Below are 22,290 nucleotides of genomic sequence, written 5' to 3' on the forward strand. Positions count from 1 at the left end.
GTGATTGATGAGGGTAGAGCAGTGGATGTTGTTTACATGGATTTTAGTCAGGCTTTTGACAAAGTCCATCATGGTAGGCTCGTCGAGAAGATTAAGATGCCTGCGGTCCATGGTGCCTGGGCTGTTTGGATCCAGAATTGGCTTGCCAATAGAAGACAGATGGTGGCAGTGGAAGAGTGTTTTTCTGGCTGGAGGTTCGTGATGAGTTGTTCCACAGGGAGTCGTGCTGGGACCATGGCTGTTGTAAATGATTTGGATGAAAACAGTTGTGGAAGATTATCAAAGGATGCAACATGATATGGATCAGTTGCAGATACGGGCGAAGAAAATGCAGATGGAGTCACACAAGCAGGTAGGTGGTGAAGAAGCATATGGCATGCTTGCCTTTATTGGTCAGAGCATTGAGTACAAGAGCCAGGAAGTGATGTTGCAGCTTTATAAGTTTGGTTAGGTTGCACTTAAGAATATTGCATTTAGTTTTGGCCACCACACGATAGAAGGATAAGGAGGCTTTGAAGAGGGCGCAGAAGAGGCTTACCAGGATTGTGCCTGGATTAGAGGGCATGAACTACAAGAAAAGGTTGAACAGACTCGGGTTGTTTTCTCTGGAGTAGCAGAGGCTGATGGGACACCCGATAGAAGTTTATAAAATGATGAGTCGTAGATCGGGTTGATGGTTAGAAAGTTTATCCCAGATTTGAAATGTCCAGCATGAGTCGGCAAGCATTTAAGGTTAAAGAGGGAAAGTTCAAAGGATATGTGAGGGGCATGTTTATCTTGACAGAGTGTCGGTGCTGGGGCAATGAGAGCAGAATATATGAAAGTGGTGTTTGAGGGGGCTTTTAATTATTCAAATGAATAAGTGAAGGATGTAGGGATGTGGACCATTGTCAGACAGAAGGGAGCAATTTAACTTGTCGTCATGTTCAGCATGAACAAGGCCTGTCCCTGCGCTGTACTGTTCTATGTTGTATGCAGCCGTGCAGTTTTTAGCTGTGACCAGCAGGCAAGGTGGTGTCTCATGGAGTCCTGAGTGCGATATCTTTAGCATTTTCTCAGTAAATTACTTCTGTTGTATTTGGCATTAGTGATATTGCGAACATTGAGGTTTTTGTGATTGCTTTCCAGGTTGGCTCAACGTCAGGAATTTCATTGAAGAATCCAGATCCGGTGAGGGCGAATAGGCTTTTACCAAGATAGATTTTTCAGCCTCATGTCGCTGGTTTCTAAAAGTGATCATCCTTTGCAATGTTATTTGAGAGGGTTTTATGTTGACCAAATGACAAGAGGGACTGCATACTGAAAGAGGGCAGACAGAGCCTGGGTTTGACATATCAACTGACAGTGACACCATCAATTTTGCAGCTCTCACTTAATCATATCTCTCAAAAGAGTAATGCTGCCAGTACAGACTGCCTGAGTTTGCTGCCTTAGTCCTGACCCCCGATGCAGCAACACTCGCTCTGTACATTGGTCCTTGACCGTAGTGCACTCGCTCAGTGCTACCCCTCCCAGAGTCTGCAGCACTCCCTCCATACTGCCCCCTGATGGTGCAGGACTCATTCTGTATGACCCTTGATGGTGCTGTAGTTCCTGTGACCTGTACATTGACTCCTTCTGTACAGCCTCTTGATGGTGCAGCATTTCCCCTGTACACTGTCTCTGAAGGTGCCACATATGTTCTGTACAGCGTCTGTGGTGCAACACTCGCTCTGTACAGTTTTCCCTGACAGTGCAGCACTGTCTCTGTACTGTTCTGACAGTGCAGTGCACCCTCTGTACTGTCCCCTGGGTTAACAAACCAAGGCATCTAAACAACAAGCAGGACAGAAAACCGACCCTTTGCCTCAGGTGCATTGACGATGTAGCCATGCAGGGTGATGAAACATTTGGAACCAAACCGACCGGCTGAAGGAGCATGTCTACAGCCTCAATTTCCCAGTGAATTAATTTCACTGTGGCACAGGAATGAGGACTGAGTGGCTTCTTGGTTTGTGAGACTCATGGTTGTGTAACTAGCTCCATTATCAATGTGAGCAAGGAGAGTGGTAATTTCTCATGTTAACAAGTAACCAAGTGGTTTTTAGCTGTGAACAACAGGTGCACTGGTATCTCATGGTGTTCTGAATATGACCATTTTAGCATTTTCTCATGCTTTTGGTGTCGGTGACATTGTTAACATCCAAACATTTTTGTGATTTGTTTCCAGATTGGTTCAAAGTCAGGAAATTCCATGAAAATACCACATCAGGTGAGGGTGAATTAGATTTTTACTGAGACTGATTCGTCGCCGTCGCACAGTTCGTGCTTGAAGCTGATGATTAATCATAGCGTTATTTGAAAGACTTTTCTTTGAAGAAGTTGGACGTAACGTTGATCTCATGACAACAAGGACTGTATGCTGAGAACGGACATACGGAACCATGATTTAACGTCTTTTCTGACTGACACGGTCACCATTTCAGCTTTCACTTAATTGTGTTTCTGATAACCATGTATTGCTGTCAGTACAGACTGTCTGGGTTTACTGTCTCAGTACTGACCCCCTGAGTGTGCAATACTCCCTCTGTACTGCATCCTGATGGTGCAGGACTCATTATATCCGTTTCCCTGCTGGTGCAGTAGTCCCTCTGTACACTGTTTTGATGGTGCAGCTCTCCCTCTGCACTGTGCCCTGTTAAATGCAGGACTCCATCTGTACCGCCCTTTCTGACAGTACTGCACCCCGTTTACACTGCCACCATGGTACAGGGGTGCGAGCTGAGTGACTTTCTGCGACGGAACATTCATGATTGTGTAACTCGCGTTATTATGAATATGGACAATAATCATAATTTCTCATCTTAACAAGTAACTGCAGTTACCAGCTGTGATGAGCAGACTATGTGGTAACATCACATTTGTATTCCTCAAGTTGCCATTTATCATAATGCTTCATGACTGTGTATCTAACAAATGATGAATGTGAACTGTGATAATGGGAATTTGCCTTGTAAAACGGTAACTCTACAGATACAGGCTGTGAGTAGCAGGCGATATAGCACCCTCACTGAATCCCCAAAAACTGCATCCGTATCCTTTTGTTAATGCAGTAATTTCAGTGTGGCACAGGGATGAGGTCTGAATGGCTTCTTGAGTTGTGAGATTCATGAGTGTAACTAGCTCCATTATGAATGTGAGCAAGGATAGTGGTAATTTCTCGTGTTAACAAGTAACTGTGTGGTTTTTAGCCGTGAACAACAGTTACAATGGTATCTCATGGTGTTCTGAATACGACAATTTTAGCATTTTTTCGTAAAATTAATTCTAGTGCATTTGGCAATGGTGACATTGTTAACATCCAAATGTTTTTGTGATTTGTTTCCAGATTAGCCCAAAGTCAGGAATTTCATTGAAAACGCCAGATCAGGTGAGGGTGAATTGGATTTTTCCTGAGACAGATTTGTCGCCCTCAAATAGCTGTTGTTTGAAGCTGATGATTCATCACAGTGTAATTTGAAAGACTTTTCTTTGAAGGAGCTGGACGTTGAACATTTCAGCTCTCACATAATTGTTCCTGAAAACGGTGTATTGCTTTCAGTGCAGACCGCCTGGGTTTGCTGCCTCAGGACTGCCTCCTGATGGTGCAGGACTTCCTCTGTACAGTGTCTTGATGATGCAGTGTGCTTTCTGACAATGCAGCACACCCTCTGCACCGTCCTTTCTCACAGTGCAGCATGCCCTTTGCACTGCCACGATGGTACATGGGACTTCCTGAGCTGGAAGATTCATGATTGTGTAATTAGTATCATTACCAGTGTGAACAGTAATAGTGGTAATTTCCCATGTTAACAGGTTACCATGCTGTCACTAGCTGTGATGACAAGACTACATGGTAACCTCAGATTTGTCTCTCTTAAATTCCCGTTTAGCATGATGATTCACAATTGTGTATCTAGCATAATGATGAATGTGGACTGTGATAATATTGAGAATATGGCATGTAGACAGGTAACAGAAACTGGCTGCAGATAGCAGGCTTCATGGTAACCTCGCTGAATCCCAAAAAATTGCATCTTTAGCATTTTCTGTGTAAATTAGTTTCAGCATGGCATCGGGATGAGGGCTCAATGGCCTCTTGGGTTGTTTGATTCACGAGTATGTAAGTAGCTCCATTATGAATATGAGCAGCGATAATGGTAATTAACCCATGTGATCAAGTAACCACGCAGATTTTAGCTGCGACCTGCAGGCAGCGTTATCTTTAGCATTTTCTCATTAAATTACTTTTAGTGTATTTGGCAACAATGACATTGCTAACCTCCAAATATTGTTGTGATTTGTTTCCAGATTGGCTCAAATTCAGGCATTTCATTAAAAAGGCCGGAACAGGTGAGGTTGAATTAGATTTTTACTGAGACACATGCATTACTGTCACAAAGCTCTTTTTTGAAGCTGATCAGTGTTATTTGAAAGATTTTTCTTTGAAGAAGTTGGACCTTATATTGGTGACATGAGAACAAGGTCAGCGCACTGAGAAAAGGCAGACAGAACCATGATTTAATATCTTGCCTGACAGTGACAACTGCACCCTTAACATTGTCTCTGTAAATTAATTTCATCGTGGCATAGGGATGAGGGCTCAGTGGCTTCTTTGGTTGTTAGATTCATGAGCATGTAAGTAGCTCCATTGTGAATATGAGCAGGGATAATGGTGACATTATCGATCTCAACATTGCAGCTGTCACTTAATTGTGTCTCTGAAAACCGTGTATTGCTGTCCGTACAGACTCAGTGAATTTCCTGTCTCAGTACTGATCCCCAAAGTGTGCAGCACTCCCTCTGTACTGCCCCCTGATGGTGCAGCACTCCCTCTCTACAGGATCTTGACGGTGCAGCACTCCCTCTGCACTGACCCTTCTGACAGTACAGCTTTCCCACTGCACTGTCCTCCCTGACAGTTCAGCAGCCTCTCTGCACTGCTGCCACGGCACAAGGGTGAACGCAGAATGACGTTTTTGGCGAGAAGTTTCATGATTGTGTAACTTGCATTATTATCTTTGTGAACAGTAATCCTGGTAAGTTCCCATGTTAACAAGTAACCACTTAGTTTTTAAGTGAGCTGCAGTGAACATGGTACCTCACAGGGCCCTGCACATAACATCTTTAGCATTTTCTTAGTAGACTAATTCTACTGTGTTTGGCAAAGGTGACAGGTCTGAATTGTCAGCATGGTACAGGGGTGAGTTTTGAATGACTTCCTAGGTTGAAAATTTCATGATTGTGTAACTGGCATGTTTTTGAATGTGAACAGTAATCATCATAATTTTCCAGGTTATCAAGTAACTGTGCAGTTACTAGCTGTGACGAACAGGGCTTTAGAGGACTACAAGGTAGCCAGGAAGGAACTGAAGAATGTACTTTGGGGAGCTAGAAGCGGACGTGAGAAAACCTTGGTGGATAGGATCAAGGAAAACCCCAAGGTCTTCAATGCTTATGTGAGGAACAAGAGGATGGCCAGAGTGAGGGTATGGCCAATCAGGGATAGTGGAGGAAACTTGTGCACATAGTCAGAGGTGATAGGGGAGGTCCTTAATGAATATTTTGTTTCAGTATTCACCAGCGAGAGGGACCTTGACGTTTGTGAGGCCAGTATGAAACTCATAAATATGCTCAAACAGGTTGATGTTAGAAAGAAGGATGTGCTAGAAATTTTGAAAAACACATCATAGATAAGTCCGAGATAATGGGAACTGCAGGTGCTGCAGAATCCAAGATAACAAAGTGTGAAGCTGGATGAACACAGCAGGCCAAGCAGCATCTCAGGAGCACAAAAGCTGACGTTTCGGGCCTGGACCCTTCATCAGAGAGGGGGATGGGGTGAGGGTTCCGGAATAAACAGGGAGAGAGGGGGAGGCGGACCGAAGATGGAGAGAAAAGAAGATAGGTGGAGAGGAGAGAATAGGTGGGGAGGTAGGGAGGGGATAGGTCAATCCAGGGAAGACGGACAGGTCAAGGAGGTGGGATGAGGTTAGTAGGTAGGAAATGGAAATGCAGCTTGAGGTGGGAGGAAGGGATAGGTGAGAGCAAGAGCAGGTTAGGGAGGCAGAGACAGGCTGGGCTGGTTTTGGGATGCAGTGGGGGGAGCGGATGAGCTTGGCTGGTTGTGTGATGCAGTGGGGGGAGGGGACGAACTGGGCTGGTTTTGGGATGCGGTAGGGGAAGGGGAGATTTTGAAGCTGGTGAAGTCCACATTGATACCATTGGGCTGCAGGGTTCCAGCGGAATATGACTTGCTGTTCCTGCAACCTTTGGGTGGCGTCATTGTGGCACTGCAAGAGGCCCATGATGGACATGTCATCTAAAGAATGGGAGGGGGAGTTGAAATGGTTCGCGACTAGGAGGTGCAGTTGTTTTTTGCGAACCGAGCGGAGGTGTTCTGCAAAGCGGTCCCCAAGCCTCCGCTTGGTTTCCCAAATGTAGAGGAAGCCACACATTAGCAGACGTGCAGGTGAACCTCTGCTTAATATGGAAAGTCATCTTGGGGCCTGGGATGGGGGTGAGGGAGGAGGTGTGGGGGCAAGTGTAGCACTTCCTGTGGTTGCAGGGGAAGGTGCCGGGTGTGGTGGGGTTGGAGGGCAGTGTGGAGCGAACAAGGGAGTCACGGAGAGAGTGGTCTCTCCGGAAAGCAGACAAGGGTGGGGATAGAAAAATGTCTTGGGTTGTGGGGTCGGATTGTAGATGGTGGAAGTGTCGTGGGATGATGCGTTGTGTCCGGAGGTTGGTGGGGTGGTGTGTGAGAACGAGGGGGATCCTCTTAGGGTGGTTGTGGCGGGGGCGGGGTGTGAGGGATGTATTGCGGGAAATGCGGGAGACGCGGTCAAGGGCGTTTTCGACCACTGTGGGGGGAAAGTTGCTGTCCTTGAAGAACTTGGACATCTGGGATGTGCGGAAGTGGAATGCCTCATCCTGGGAGCAGATGCGGCGGAGGCGGAGGGATTGGGAATAGGGGATGGAATTTTTGCAGGAGGGTGGGTGGGAGGAGGTGTATTCTAGGTAGCTGTGGGAGTTGGTGGGCTTGAAATGGACATCAGTTACAAGCTGGTTGCCTGAGATGGAGACTGAGAGGTCCAGGAAGGTGAGGGATGTGTTGGAGATGGCCCAGGTGAACTTGAGGTTGGGGTGGAAGGTGTTGGTGAAGTGGATGAAAGAGGATCCCCCTCTTTCCGCACCTCCATTTCCTACCTACTAACCACATCCCACCTCCTTGACCTGTCCGTCTTCCCTGGATTGACCTATCCCCTCCCTACCTCCCCACCTATACTCTCCTCTCCACCTATCTTCTTTTCTCTCCATCTTCGGTCCGCCTCCCCCTCTCTCCCTATTTATTCTGGAACCCTCACCCCATCCCCCTCCCTGATGAAGGGTCCAGGCCCGAAACGTCAGCTTTTGTGCTCCTGAGATGCTGCTTGGCCTGCTGTGTTCGTCCAGCTTCACACTTTGTTATCATAGATAAGTCCCCTGGGCAAGATGGGACATACCCAAGGTTAGTACGGGAAGTGAGGGAAGAGATTGCTGCCCCTTTGGCAATGATCATTGCATCCTCACTATCCACTGGAGTAATACCAGATGATCGGAGGGTGGCACATGCCATTCCCTTGCTCAAGAAAGGGATTAGGGATAATCTTGGGAATTACAGACTGCGTAATCTTCCTTCTGTGGTGGGAAAATTATTGGAGAGGCTTCAGAGAGATAGTATTAATGATTATTTGGAAAAGCACCGTTTGATTAGAAACAGTTAGCATGGCATTGTGAGGGGCAGGTCACGCTTCACAACCCTTATTGAATTCTTTGAAGATGTGACAGAACACATTAGTGAAGGCAGAGCTGTGGATGTGGTGTATATGAATTTTAGCAAGGCATTTGATAAGGTTCCCCATGCAGCTGTATAAAACCCTGGTTACACTCAGAATATTGTGTTCAGTTCTGGTCACCTCATTAAAGGAAGGATGTGGAAGCTTTAGAGAGGTTGTCCTCTGGGCAATTAGGGATGGGCAATAAATGCTGCCTAGTGTTGCACTCATCCCACGATTGAATCAAAACAAATTTACCAAAAGTTTGGCTGGACTGGAGGGCAGGTCTTAACGAGGAAAGATTGAGGGAGCTAAGGCTTTCTTTCATTGGAGCAAAGAAGGATGAGAGGTGACTTGAAAGGTGTACAAGATGATGAGAGGATTAGATAGAGTGGATAACCAGAGAGTCTTTCACATGGCAGAAATGACGATTTCGAGGGGGCATAGTATTAAGGAGATCGGAGGAAGGTATAGGGGAGATCTCAGAAGTAAATTCTTTACACTGAGGATGGGGCGTGTGGAATGCGCTGCTGGCAGTGGTAGTAGAGTCAGATACTTCAGAGACTTCTAAGCGACTCATGGATAGGCACGTGGATGATAGTAAATTGGAAGATATGCAGGTTTGATGTTTGTAGTTTGATCTTCGTCGGATAATAGGTTGGCACAATGTTGTGGGCTGAAAGGCCTGTACTGTGCAGTACTGATGTTCTACATGATAGCCTCACATTTGTCTTTCTTAAGTTCCCATTTATCGTAATTATCTATGATCGTGTATCTAGCATAGTGAGGAATGTGAACAGTGAAAATGGGAATTTCCCATGTAAACAGGTAACTGTAGATACTGTCTGTGAGTAGCAGGCAACATGGTATCTGACAACCTCACTGAATCCCAAAAAATTGCAGAATTAGCATTTTTTCCAGAAATTAATTTCAGCATGCACAGGGATGAGGGCTGAATGGCTTCTTGACTTCTTAGATTCATGATTGTGTAACTAGCTTCATTATGAACGTGAGCAGAGAAAATATAATTTGTCATGGTGCCAAGCAACCATGAAGTTTTTAGCTGTGACCAGCAGGCAATCTGGTTTCTGGCGGGGCCCTGAATTGTATTACTTCAGCATTTTCTCAGTAAATTAATTCTAGTGTATTTGGCACTGTGACATTACTGACATTCAGATGTTTTTATGATTTGTTTCCAGATTGGCTCAAAGTCAAGAATTCTGTTGAAAATACCAGATCAGGTGAGGGTGAATTATATTTTTACGGAGGCAGATTCGTCGCCATCAAATAGCTCTTGTTTGAAGCTGATCATTCATCGGTTTTATTTGAATGCTTTTTCTTTGCAGAACTTGGATGTTAATTTGACCAAATGAGAAACAGGACAGCACACTGAGGCAGGGAAGGCAGAAGCATGATTTAAAATCTTGTATGACAGTGATGCCATCAACATTTTTGCTCCTGCTTAATTGTGTCTGAAAACCATTTAATGCCGTCAGTACAGACAGCCTGAGTTTGCCGTCTCAGCATTGACCTCCTGATGGCGCAGAACCCATTTTGCACTGTGTCCCTCGACACTGAGGTATTCTCTCTCCACACTGCACTGCCACCATGGTCGAGTGCTGAATGCTGAATGACTTCCTGGGCTGGAAGATTCATGTTTGTGTGATTAGCATAATTACCAGTGTGAACAGTAACCATGGTAATTTCCCTACTTAACAGGTAACCATGCAGTTACCAGCTGTGATGAGCAGGCTACATGGGAACATCACATTCGTCTCCATCAAGTTGTCACTTATCGTAATGTTTCATGATTGTGTATCTCGCATAATGATGAAGTAAACTGTGATAATGGGAATTTCCCATGTAAGCAGGTGATTCTATAGACACTGGCATAGGAGGCTACATGGTAAGCTCGTTGACTCCCAGAAAACCACATCTGTAGCAATTTTCTACTGAATTAATTCCACCGTGGCATAGGGATGAGGGCCAAATGGCTTCTTGGGTTGTTAGATTCATAAGTGTGTAAGTAAGGTGAGCAAGTATAACGGTAATTTCTCATGTTAACAAGTAAGTGTGTCGTTTTTAGGCAACGTGATTTCTAACTGTGTCCTGAATATTGCATCATTAGCATTTTCTCAGTAAGTTAATTCTAGTGCATTTGGCAACAATGACATTTCTAACATCCAAATGTTTTTGTCATTTACTTACAGATTAGCTCAAAGTCAGGAATTTCATTGAAAAGACCAGATCAGGTGAGGGTGTATTAGATTTTTACTGATTCATTACCCTCAAATAGCACTTTTTTGAAACTGATCATCCATCACAGTGTTATTTGAATGATCTTTCTTTGCAGAAGTTATTATGTTGACCACATGAGAACAAGGACAGCACACTGAGAAGGGGCAGACAGAATAATGATTTAACGTCTTACCTGACACTGACACGGTCAGCGTTTCATCGGTCACTTAATTGGTTCTCTGAAAACTGTTTTGCTGTCAGTATATGAGATAATAGGAACAGCAGATGCTGGAGATTCCGAGATAACAAGGTGTGGTGCTGGATGAACACAGCAGGCCAAACAGCAACTTAGGAGCGGGAAAGCAGACATTTTGGGCCTAGACCCTTCATCAGAAATGGGGGAGGGGTAGAGGGTTCAGAAATGAATAGGGAGAGGCAGGGAGGCAGTGAGGGCAAGGCGGGGAGGGAGTGAGGGCTGGGGTAGTGAGGGCAAGGTGGGGGGGAGTGAGGGCGAGGCAGGGAGAGAGTGAAGGGGAGGTGGGGAGGGAGTGAGGGTCGGGGTGAGAGTGAGGGTGAGGTGGGAAGGAGTGAGGGTCGGGGGTTTAGTGAGGGTGAGGCGGGAAGGAGTGAGGAAGGTGGGAGTGAGAGTGAGGTGTGTGAACTGAGGGTGAGGCGGAGGGGAGTGAGGGTCGGGGTCGGGGAATGAGGGAGGGTGGGGAGGGTGTGTGAGGGTCGAGTGGGGGAATAAGGGAGGGGGAGGGTGTGTGAGGGTCGGGGTGAGGGAGTGGGAGTGAGGGTCGTAGAGGGGAAGTGGGAGTGAGGGACAGGGAGAGGAAAATGGAGTGAGGCGGAAGGGGAGTGAGGGACAGGGAGGTGGCGGGGGAATGAGGGAGGGGGTTGGGGAGTGAGGGTTGGGGAGGCAGAGGGGGTGTGAGGGCTGGGAAGACAGTGGGGGAGTGAGGGTGAGGCGGGGATGGAGTGAGGGCGAGTCCGGGGGAGCGAGGGCAGGCGGGAGTGAGGAGTCAGGGAGGGGGGATGAGGGAGAGCGAGGGTGTGTGAGGGTTGGTGAGGGGGAGTGGGAGTGAGGGACGGGGAGGGCAATGGGGAATGAGGGACTGGGAGGGGAAGGGGGAGTGAGGGTGAGGCGGGGAGGGAGTGAGGGCCGGGTAGGCAGGGGCAGAGTGAGGGCCGATGAGGTGGAGGGTGAGTGATGGCGAGGTGGGGAGGAGGAGGGGGAGTGAGGGGGAAGTGGGCTGGAGGATGGGTTGTGATGGCGATGTGGGGATGGAGTGAGTGTGAGGCAGGAAGGAGTGTAGAAGTGGGGGAGTGAGGGTGAGGAGGTGAGGTGGGGAGGGAATGAGAGCGAGGCAGGAAGGAGTGAGGGTGGGGTGGGATGGAGTGAGGGTTCAGAGGAGGGGGACAGTGAGAGTTGATGGACCATGGACGAGTGAGGGTTGGGGTGGTGGTAGAGATGGACCATGAGAGTCGGGGCATGAAGGAAGAGTGAGGGCCAGAAGGAAGGCGGGGGGGTGTGTGAGGTGGTGAGGAATAGAGACTGAGGGTCAGAGAGGAGGGTGTAGAGTGTCTGAAGAGGTGGGACAGTCAGGGTCGGTGGAGGAGGGGTTTTGGTAGAGGGTTGGGGTGAGATACTGCGCACTTTACAAATAATCATTGAATAAATCATTTGGTATAATGTGTTGGAAAGTTAGAAGTGACTACTTTTTAAAATTTATGGCAAGATTGTCACAACTTGATTAGTTCTTCACAATCAGGGCAACCACACTGTGGAGCTGGAGGAAGACAGCAGGCCAGGCAGCATCAGAGAAGCAGGAAAATTGAAGTTTCTGTTGGGACCCTTCTTCAGGTTTTGAAATGTCAACTTTTCTGCTCCTCCGATGCTGTCTGGCCTGCTGTGTTCCTCCAGCTCCATGCTGTGTTATCTCTGACTCCAGCATCTGCAGTTCTTGCTATTTCTGATTAATTGGGGCAGTTTGCTTTACTGCCTGGGTTCAGTCAAAAAACCCTGAATTGAACGCAGACCTGACAGGCATTGTGGTTCAGCTCTCCTGCTCCTGTAATGCCGCTTGGCTGGCTGTGTCCATCCAGCTCTACAGCTTGTTATCTCTGACGGGCATTGACTATATTTGAGGAACAATCGAGAATGGAATGTTGCTAAATGAAACGGATATGGTGATATTGGAACAATACAGTTCATTAGGAGAATAATTAGACTTTACTTTAAAATTCCCTCTCTGAGCACATTGTGGGTCAACCTATAGCACATGAACTGCAAAGGTTCATGACAACAGTTCTCCACCATCTTTTCAGCCCTGACAATGATGCCCATTTCCCAAGAGTGAGCGGGGATAATGGTAATTTCCCATGTTAATAGATAGCTATGCAGGTACAAGAAATGACAAGTATGCTTTCTGATAACCTACTGCATCCTTAACATTTTCTCAGCAAGTTGATTCCAGTGTATTTCGCAACAGTGACATGCTAACATCCAGATATTTTCTTCATTTCTTTCCAGCAAGGGATGAAGTCAGGAGTTTTGAAGAAGGGAACATATCTGGTGAGGAAGAAAATGCATTATCGAAACAGATTTGTCACCCTGACACAGCTGTTTCTGAAAGTGCTCCTTCCTCACAATGTTATATAAGATATTTTTCTCTGCGGAAGTTGGACATTATGTTGATCACATGACAACAATAACTGCACACTACAAGAGTGCAGGCAGGCCCAAGGTTTAACATCTTGCCTGCATTGGCACTCAAGATTGCACTTCTCACTTAACTGTGTCTCCGAAAACAGTGCATTGCTGTCAGTGTGGACTCCCCAAGCTTGCAGCCTCAGTACTGACCGTGCAACACTCCATATGTACTATCACCCTGGCGCAGGAATGAGGGCTGAATGGCTTCCTGGTCTGAAAGATTCATGATTGTGCAATGCGCCTAATTACAAATGTGACCAGTAATCACGGTAATTTCCCATGTTAACAGGTAATTATGCAGTTTCTAGCTGTGACCAGCAGGCTACATGGGAACCTCACAATCTTGTCCCTCATTGAGCTGCTTTCTGAAAGTTTCCATTTACTGTAATGATTCATGATCATGTATCGAGCATAATGATGAATGTGAATTGTGCTAATGGGAATTTCCCATGTTAATAGTTAACGCCATAGATACGGGCTGTGAATAGCAGGCTGCCTGGTACCCTCAGAGTCCCAAAGAACTTAATCCATGAAGTTTTAAATTAGTTTCAGTATATATGAAAAAGGTGACATTATGAACATCCAAGTGCTTTCTTTCCTGGCTGGATCGAAGGTTGGATTGAACAGGGAGAGTGTGGATCAAAGAAGTTGGAATAAGCTCAGCTAACAGAGTACAGTCTTTCGTACAGCTGCTTTCTGAAAGTGCTCAGAGACAAAAAAAACTGCAGATGCTGGAATCAACCAGTTCATACCTATTACCAGTGTCCACCTTTCACCACCATTCTGCTACTTGCCCCTGCCCCCTGGCTTAACTGCAACTCTCCCTACCCCGACATCTGGCCCTGAGGAAGGGTATGCCCAAAAAGTTGATAGCTCCTTTAGTCCAGATGTTGCCTGGCTTGCTGTGTTCTTCCAGCCTTCTGTTTTCCTTCTGAAAGTGCTAATTCATCATAGTGTTATTTGAAGGATCTTGCTCTGCAAAACAGGCGATTGTGTTTCCTGACATGATAACAGTGACTGTACACTAAAGGAGCACAGGCGACCCTGAGTTTAACGTCTTATCCGACAGTGACGCCATCAACATTCATATTCCGTCTCAGAAAACAGTGCAATGCTGGCACTACAGACTCGGAGTGTGCTGTCTCAATCCTACACCACTTAATCTGTCTCCCCTCTTTGACGGTGTGGCGCTCCCTCTGGCTGGCCCTGCTTGACGGTGCGTCGCTCCCTCTGGCCAGCCCTCCTTGATGATGTGGCACTCCCTCTGTCCGGCCCTCCTTGATGGTGCGGCGCTCCCTCTGGCCAGCCCTCCTTGATGATGTGGCACTCCCTCTGTCCGGCCCTCCTTGATGGTGCGGCGCTCCCTCTGGCCAGCCCTCCTTGATGGTGCGGCGCTCCCTCTGGCCAGCCCTCCTTGATGATGTGGCACTCCCTCTGGCCGGCCCTCCTTGATGGTGCGGCGCTCCCTCTGGCCAGCCCTCCTTGACGGTGCAGCGCTCCCTCTGACCGGCCCTCCTTGACAATGTGGCGCTCCCTCTGGCCAGCCCTGCTTGAAGGTGTGGCGCTCCCTCTGATCGGCCCTCCTTGACGGTGCGGTGCTCCCTCTGACTGGCTCTCCTTGACGGTGCGGCGCTCCCTCTGGCCAGCCATCCTTGACGGTGCGGCGCTCCCTCTGGCTGGCGCACCTTGACGGTGCGGCGCTCCCTCTGGCCGGCGCTCCTTGACGGTGCGGCAGTGCGGCGCTCACTCTGGCCGGCCCCGTTTAATGGTGTAGCGCTCCCTCTGGCCGGCCCCACTTGATGGTCCGGCGTTCCCTCTGGCCAGCCCACCTCGACGGTGTGGCATTCCCTCTGGCCGGCCCATCTCGACGGTGCGGCGCTCCCTCTGGCCAGGCACTGTGGTACAGGGATAAGACCTCATCTGTCCCGATGGGTGTAGGGGTTCCCCTCTAATATTTTCCTCCAAAACACCCAGAGAAGCTCACCTTTTCCATCGTAATCTGTTAAAAGAGTGTTTAAAAGAAAGAAAATCCCTGCTCTCCACTTTACATGTGACAAGTAACAATTTATTTATTTCATCCAAACAATGAACAAATTAACAGTTACTAACAGTCTGAACAATTTGGGTTTCTCCAGCTTTTCTTCTGTTGTTCTCACATCAGAAATGTCTTTCTGCCGCTGATTCTGCTGTTGGGGATGTTTTTCTCTGTACTTGCTTCTGTGAGAACTTTTACCTAGAAATGCTGTGGTGCCATTTTAATCAGCTTTCTCTGAGAGCGAAATAATGTGTTTGTCTCATGGTAGTTGGCTGTCCCCCAATCTTCAAAAAAAAACCTGTCTTCAATATCCCATATGACACATCATATTCTTAGAATTGGTTTCAGATTATCAACACCATCAGAGTTAACTTTGATAAGCTAAGGTCTTGTATTAAAATAATTAGCTAAATTTGAAAGACATGTTGTTTTGATAAAAATAGTGCTTGGCTGTTTGATAGAAAATGTTTGCATTCAGGCACACTCTGTGTGCACCTGCCGTTCAGCCTGCCGATCAGATATTCATTTTAACTCTAAGCACTGGAAAAGACACACTTTAAAGGGACGGATGATGCATTGCTGTTCCTCACTTTTATTTTAGCAATTTTACACAAAACAACTTCGCAGCCCGTCCCCCTGAAGGGAAAAAAAGAACCAGTATTATGAAAAGATGGGTTCATTTTTTTTCCTTGTCTAAATCTGAACACCATTATCGCTGAATACAGAGGTCAGTAATCTAAAGTTAGACTTTTTGTCCTAGTTGTGCGTATCTGTACCATTAGCCCATACCGATTCTGTGTTACACATGCATTTTCTCTAAACCCACGAAAATGGATATCCAGTGACATTTTTACAACCTGTATCATGTACAGTTTGTGAATTAAAAGCTTGTAACATATGACTTCAACAAAATAGTCTCATAGTTTTGTTCCTAAATCTTTCCAAAATGGTGAGGGGGTTGTGGTATGTATACACAACCGTCTTTGCAAGATTATCTATGACATAAAGATTAAAATGTTGACTGGCCTGAACCAAACTCAATAGTTTGTTTTCCATGGTGGAGTATTTTCCCTGATGAATATTGAGTTTCATTGAAAAATAACCAATGACGTTTCAATTCCACCATTATCCTCCTGCATTGACGCAACCCCAATCCGTATATCATTGGCGCTGGTAGCAACTCTAAAGGGTTTCAAGAAATTTGGTGTGGCTAAAACTGGTGCGGTGGTTAACACGGCCTTTAAATTCTCAGATGCCTCCAGGTATTGTTCTGGCGACTGAAATTTTAGAGTCTTCTTTAGCAAAATCTGTCAGCAGTGCCACAATGTTACGAAAGTTTGGCACAAACTTCCAGGAGAATCGGTTGAGTCCCAGCAATCGAAGCACCTCTATTTTTCGAGGATGGTCTTGGAAACTCCTCGATCTTTAACTGTGTGCTTCCAGTTTTTGCTAAGTTCATGACCAGTTTTGCCTCCCATTGTCTTTCAAAGAGCTTTGCCAAATACACCATGTGATCTTTCCATGAACAGCTAAAGATCATGACATCATCTATACAGACAGCATGATTAGTCAATTCGGCCTTTTTTCACACTCCTCCAGCCTTGGAATTGAGTATGAGTCCAACTTAGTTATAGCATTGACGTTCCGACAATCCATGCAGAACCATTGAGTACCGTCAGGTTTGGGAAGCAAATTGATTGGCTAACTCCACTCACCTTTTTCACATGGCTGAATGATGTCTTCTTGGTGTATTGCTCCACTTCTGTAACTGTGCAGCTTTTATAGGTTTAAGCCTGTGGGGGTCTTGTTTTATTAGAGCAGCACTCCCTGCCTCCACCTCGTGTGCAGGAGTATTTGTCCTCCCCGTTCTTTTCTGAAGTATGTCCTCATATTGCTGCAACAAGTCTATCAATTCAGTTTTCTGTTGCTGAGACAGATAGCTCACTGCTCTGTCTCATTCTCTATCTCATTCCTCATTATTTAACTTACTTTGAGGCACATAAAATTCCAGATCATCTGGATTTGATTCCTGACTATGAGGGACAATAACTAACACTTGTTTCTCTGGTGTAGTTGGGTTTAAACTCATTTCACGTGAACTACCCAATAAAATGTTTTGCTATCAGGCATCTTTAGGGGATAATTCACCTAGCTCAACTTCTCCTCAATCTGCTAAGAACCACGAAACCTTGCTTTGAAGCGATTTCCTACCCCTGGTTATAGCACCAATACTTTATCCCCGTGTGCAAATGTCTGAAGTTTAGATTTAATATCTGCTTCTTGCTTTATTAGATGCTGTGCTACCTTCAGATGTTGTCTAGCTAATTTGTCTACTTTGTCTAATCTTTCTTTTGCCTCAGATACATAGTGCATCGCCTACTCTGTTTAATCTTTCTTTCACCTCATACATCATTCAGATACATAGTACAACTGTAAGATCTCTGACTTTGGACCTATCAACTTTTCCACAATTAATTTTGAAGGCCTCTTATTTACTGTTTGAATATCAATTTAAATGAAGTGAGTTCATTCATTTGTGCATCTCTGATCGCAGACAATATAAATGGGATACCTTTATCGCCTTCATTTGGACAATCCTGGCAATAAACTGTCAGCTTGGCTTTTAGGGTCTGATGACACCTTTCCAATGCTCCCTGGGATTCAGGATAATGTGCACTTGATTTAAAGTGTTTGTTGCCAAACCTATCCGTAATCACCTGAGATAGTTTGTCAGTGAAATTGGATCATTGGTCTGACTGAATCTCCCTGTCTGTATGCTTCCGGCAACACAATCTGCTGCACTTCAGCCCAGTTTTCCTTTGCACTCACCTGCCGAGTTCTCCATTTTCACCTTTGGATTCTATCCTTGAGATAGTAACACTTGGGAATATATTCTGAATACTTTTCTGCGTCGGCAGTATAGATCTTTCGTTGTGTCATCTTTTTGTTGTAACTCCAATAATCTTTCAGAACTAAACTCCTCTGCCCGATCTTCTAACGGCTGAGGTTCTTCCTTTACCGTCTTCTCAAACAGTGTGTCAGCGAACTGGACATCGATTCTTTGAAGAGGTAACAAGTAGGTTAGACCAGGGAAGCCATTGGATGTTATCTACCAATGCATCCACAAAGCTTTTGATAAGGTGCCTCACGGGAGGCCGATGAGTAAGGTGAGGGCCCAATGTATTGGAGGTGAGCTACTGGCATGGATTGAGGATTGGCTGTCTGACAGAAGGCAGAGAGTTAGGATAAAAGGCTCTTTTTTGGAATGGCAACCGGTGACAAGTGGTGTCCCGCAGGATTCAGTTTTGGGGCCACAGCTGTTCGCTTTATATATTAATGATCTGGATGAAGGGACTGGGGACATTCTGGCCGAGTTTTCCGATGATACGAAGTTAGATGGACAGGCAGGTAGTGCTGAGGAGGTGGGGAGGCTGCAGAAAGATTTAGGAAGTTTAGGAGAGTGGTCCAGGAAATGGCTGATGAAATTCGACATGAGCAAAGATGAGGTCTTGCTCTTTGGAAAAAAGAATACAGGCATGGACTGTTTTCTAAACAGTGAGAAGATTCATAAAGCTGACGTACAAAGGGATCTGGGGGTGCTAGTCCAGGATTCTCTAAAGGTTAACTGGTAGGTTGAGTCCATGATTAAGAAAGCAAATGTCATGTTTTCACCTATCTCAAGAGGGTTAGAACATAAAAGCAGCGATGCGCTATTGAGACTTTATAAAGCTCTAGTTAGGACCCATTTAGAATACTGTGTCTAATTTTGGGTCCCATACCTCAGGAAGGATGTACTGGCACTGGAGTGTGTCCAGCGGAGATTCACACGGATGATCCCTGGAATGGTAGGCTAAACATGCGATGAACGGCTGAGAAACAAGGGATTGTATTCATTAGAGTTTAGAAGGTTGAGGGGAGATCTAATAGAAATTTAAAAGATAATGCATTGCTTAGAAAGGGTGGATGCTGGGAAGTTGTTTCATTTAGGTGGGGAGACTAGGACCCATGGGCACAGCCTTAGAATGGAAATGAGGAGACATTTCTTCAGCCAGAGAGTGGTGGGCCAGTGGAATTCATTGCCATGGAGTGCAGTGGAGGCTGGGACATTAAATGTCTTCAAGGGAGAGATTGATAAATTCTTGATCTCGCAAGGAATTAAGGGCTACGGGGAGAGTGTGGGTAAGTAGAGTTGAAATGCCCATCAGCCATGATTAAATGGCAGAGTGGACTTGATGGGCCGAATGGCCTTACTTCCACTCGTGTGTCTTATGGTCTAACTCCTTCATCTTTCTGTTTGGTTTTGCCCACTTGCTGTAATCTATGACTTGGCACCACACAGCGTGGAAAAATTTCAAGGTGCTTTTCTTTTAACTCCTCAGTTCCTTTGTTTTACTTTGGCTTCTACACTACAAGGGATGTCATTCCCACTTTTAATCTCGCAAGGTCTTTTCCAAAAACAGACCATATTATTGAAATAAACACTCTTAATCACTCCCACTTTCCACTTCCCCAGTGTTGTTTGGACTTTTGAAATTAATCTTTCACAGGGGAACATACATCTTTATCCATCTATTCCACAGATTACCGCTTTCTAGGGGAACATTTCAAAAGGAGTGAAAATTCTTTCATCTCTTACTATTAGAGACTTAACAGCTCCCATATCTCTCAATACTGTAACTTAGTTACCTTCTCCCTTCTGTTCTTACTGTGTAAACCTTACCTGCAGAAGTGAAGTTTTTGTAGCGATCAGGCACTGTCTCATTATCCAACCTGTGACTAGGCTGCATTTGGCTGCAGCTCTTCGACTCCTTTTGGGATTTCTTTCAGTACATCAACTAATCCTACTTGTGTAGCATCTTTCACCACGTTCTTTTTCCCAGAGCATTTCTTAAATCAGCAGCAGTGTGAGTTTGTGTCCCACACTGTTACAGTGAAAACATCTGAGGCCTCTTGCCTTCTTTTCAACCTCTTGGGTTTTTTTTGTCACCTGTGGTAAACTTCTCCCAGTGTGATCTACTTTTGTTTTTTCATTGAAAGATCTCCCTTTTTTCCCCAATTTCTATCCCTCATGGAGTGAGATTGCTGTTGGAAGCTAAATTCTGATTTATGCACTAATATATATGCATCCATCACCTGTGCCGCTCTGCTTACTTTGGTAACTTTCTGTTCCTCAACATGAGCCCTTATCATCTCTGGAAGTGAGTTTTTTGAACTCCTCCAGCAGAATAATCTCTCAAAGATCGTCATTTGTCTCTTCTACCTTTAATGTTCTTACCCATTTATTAAAGTTGCTCTGTTTAGTTCTCGCAAGCTTGAAATATTCTGACCTGGTTCCTCCTTTATTTTTCTGAAACATTGTCTTGGTGCTTTTGGTAACAAAATAGGCACTCAAAATAGCCTGTTTAACCTGTTCATAATCTCTGGACACCTCACCTGACAGCACTGCAAGCACTTCTCTAGCCCTGCCTACAGCTTGGTCTAAATTAACATTACCCACACAGTTTCTGGCCAAGTCATCTGCCAAGCCAGTTACGCTTCCTCTTCTAATTCCACATGTCTAATTTTCAATTTTAATTTTCTCTGACTTCACTGCACTTGCCTGTTTCTCTGATGTACGCAGTTGCTTGAGCAACTCAATTACAATTTCACAGAGACCATCTTGTAGAACACTGTGCTTTCTTCGGCCTTTCTTGTGTCAATCTCATGTCACAAATAACTTTCTGTCTCTGATTCTGCAGTCAGGGATGTTTTTCTCTGCAATTGCTTCAGTGAGGACTTTTAGTTAGAAATGCTGTGGCAAGTCCCCATTTGACATGAGAATTGTTGAAAGACCTGATGATGAGAGTTCAGGACTGGCATGTTCCAGAAAGGAGGAAGGAGGGGCATGACAAGGTATGAAAACCTTGGATAACAAGGGAGATTGTGAATTTAGTCAGAGAGAAAAGAGAATCATATGTGAGGATTAGAAAGGTAAAATTGAACATGGCCCATGAGGAATGTAAAGAAAGTAAGAAAGAACTCAAGTAGGAATTTAGGAATGCAGTGAGAGGCCATGAGATATCCTTGGTGAGTCGGGTTAAAGAATATGTGAGGGTATTTTCGACATACCTTAAAAGCCAGAAGATAACTATAGATGCAGAGGATATGGGCGAGATCCTAAATGTGTAATTTTTGTTGGTATTCATCAATGAGAAGGATATGGAGGAATAGAGAGATTAATGTGGGACATAGTAATTGACACGGGCATTTTGAGGTCAAGAAAGACGTGAGGTGAGGTCTCTTTGAGAGCAAGAAGGTCGGTAAGATGAGACTTGTTTTCTCTGGAGTAGCAGAGGCTGATGGGACACCTGATAGAAGTTTATAAAATGATGAGTCATAGATCGGGTTGATGGTTAGAAAGTTCATCCCAGAGTTGAAGTGTCCAACACGAGCCGGCAAGCATTTAAGGTTTAAGTGGGATCGTTGACAGGATATGTAAGGTGCATGTTTATCTCGACAGAGAGTGTAGGTGCCGGGGCAATGATGATGGAAAATATGAAAGTGGTGTTTGAGGGGGCTTTTAATTATTCAAATGAATAAGTGAGGGATGTAGGGATGTGGACCATTGTCAGACAGAAGGGATCAATTTAATTTGTCGTCATGTTCAGCATGAACAGGACCTGTCCCTGTGCTGTACTGTTTTGTATGCAGCCGTGCAGTTTTTAGCTGTGACCAGCAGGCAAGGTGGTGTCTGATGGAGTCCTGAGTGCGATATCTTTAGCATTTTCTCAGTAAATTACTTCTGTTGTATTTGGCATTAGTGATATTGCTAACAATGATGTTTTCGTGATTGCTTTCCAGGTTGGCTCAACGTCAGGCATTTCATTGAAGAATCCAGATCCGGTGAGGGTGAATCGGCTTTTACCAAGATAGATTTGTCAGCCTCATGTTGCTGGTTTCTAAAAGTGATCATCCTTTGCAATGTTATTTGAGAGGGTTTATGTTGACCAAATGACAAGAGGGACTGCATACTGAAAGAGGGCAGACAGAGCCTGGGTTTGACATATCAACTGACAGTGACACCATCAATTTTGCAGCTCTCACTTAATCATATCTCTCAAAAGAGTAATGCTGCCAGTACAGACTGCCTGAGTTTGCTGCCTTAGTCCTGACCCCCGATGCAGCAACACTCGCTCTGTACATTGGTCCTTGACCGTAGTGCACTCGCTCAGTGCTACCCCTCCCAGAGTCTGCAGCACTCCCTCCATACTGCCCCCTGATGGTGCAGGACTCATTCTGTATGACCCTTGATGGTGCTGTAGTTCCTGTGACCTGTACATTGACTCCTTCTGTACAGCCTCTCGATGGTGCAGCATTTCCCCTGTACACTGTCTCTGAAGGTGCCACATATGTTCTGTACAGTGTCTGTGGTGCAACACTCGCTCTGTACAGTTTTCCCTGACAGTGCAGCACTGTCTCTGTACTGTTCTGAC

General features: G+C 45.5%; 1 protein-coding gene across 2 annotated transcripts in view; it reads left to right on the forward strand.

Annotated features, from left to right (window-relative positions):
* Window positions 1-9,669: 9,669 nt before the first annotated feature.
* The window catches only part of LOC125449505 (SUMO-interacting motif-containing protein 1-like), a 139,596-nt gene continuing 126,975 nt past the window's right edge, over window positions 9,670-22,290 (forward strand). For both annotated transcript variants that reach the window (XM_059642855.1, XM_059642854.1), the window contains exons 1-3: window positions 9,670-9,738; window positions 10,043-10,084; window positions 21,659-21,700. In XM_059642855.1, the coding sequence (XP_059498838.1) occupies window positions 9,736-9,738; window positions 10,043-10,084; window positions 21,659-21,700 (87 nt within the window). In that variant the 5' untranslated portion in view covers window positions 9,670-9,735. The remainder of the gene's footprint in view (window positions 9,739-10,042; window positions 10,085-21,658; window positions 21,701-22,290) is intronic.

This window comes from Stegostoma tigrinum, chromosome 46, assembly GCF_030684315.1.
Source record: "Stegostoma tigrinum isolate sSteTig4 chromosome 46, sSteTig4.hap1, whole genome shotgun sequence".
Lineage (NCBI taxonomy): Eukaryota > Metazoa > Chordata > Chondrichthyes > Orectolobiformes > Stegostomatidae > Stegostoma > Stegostoma tigrinum.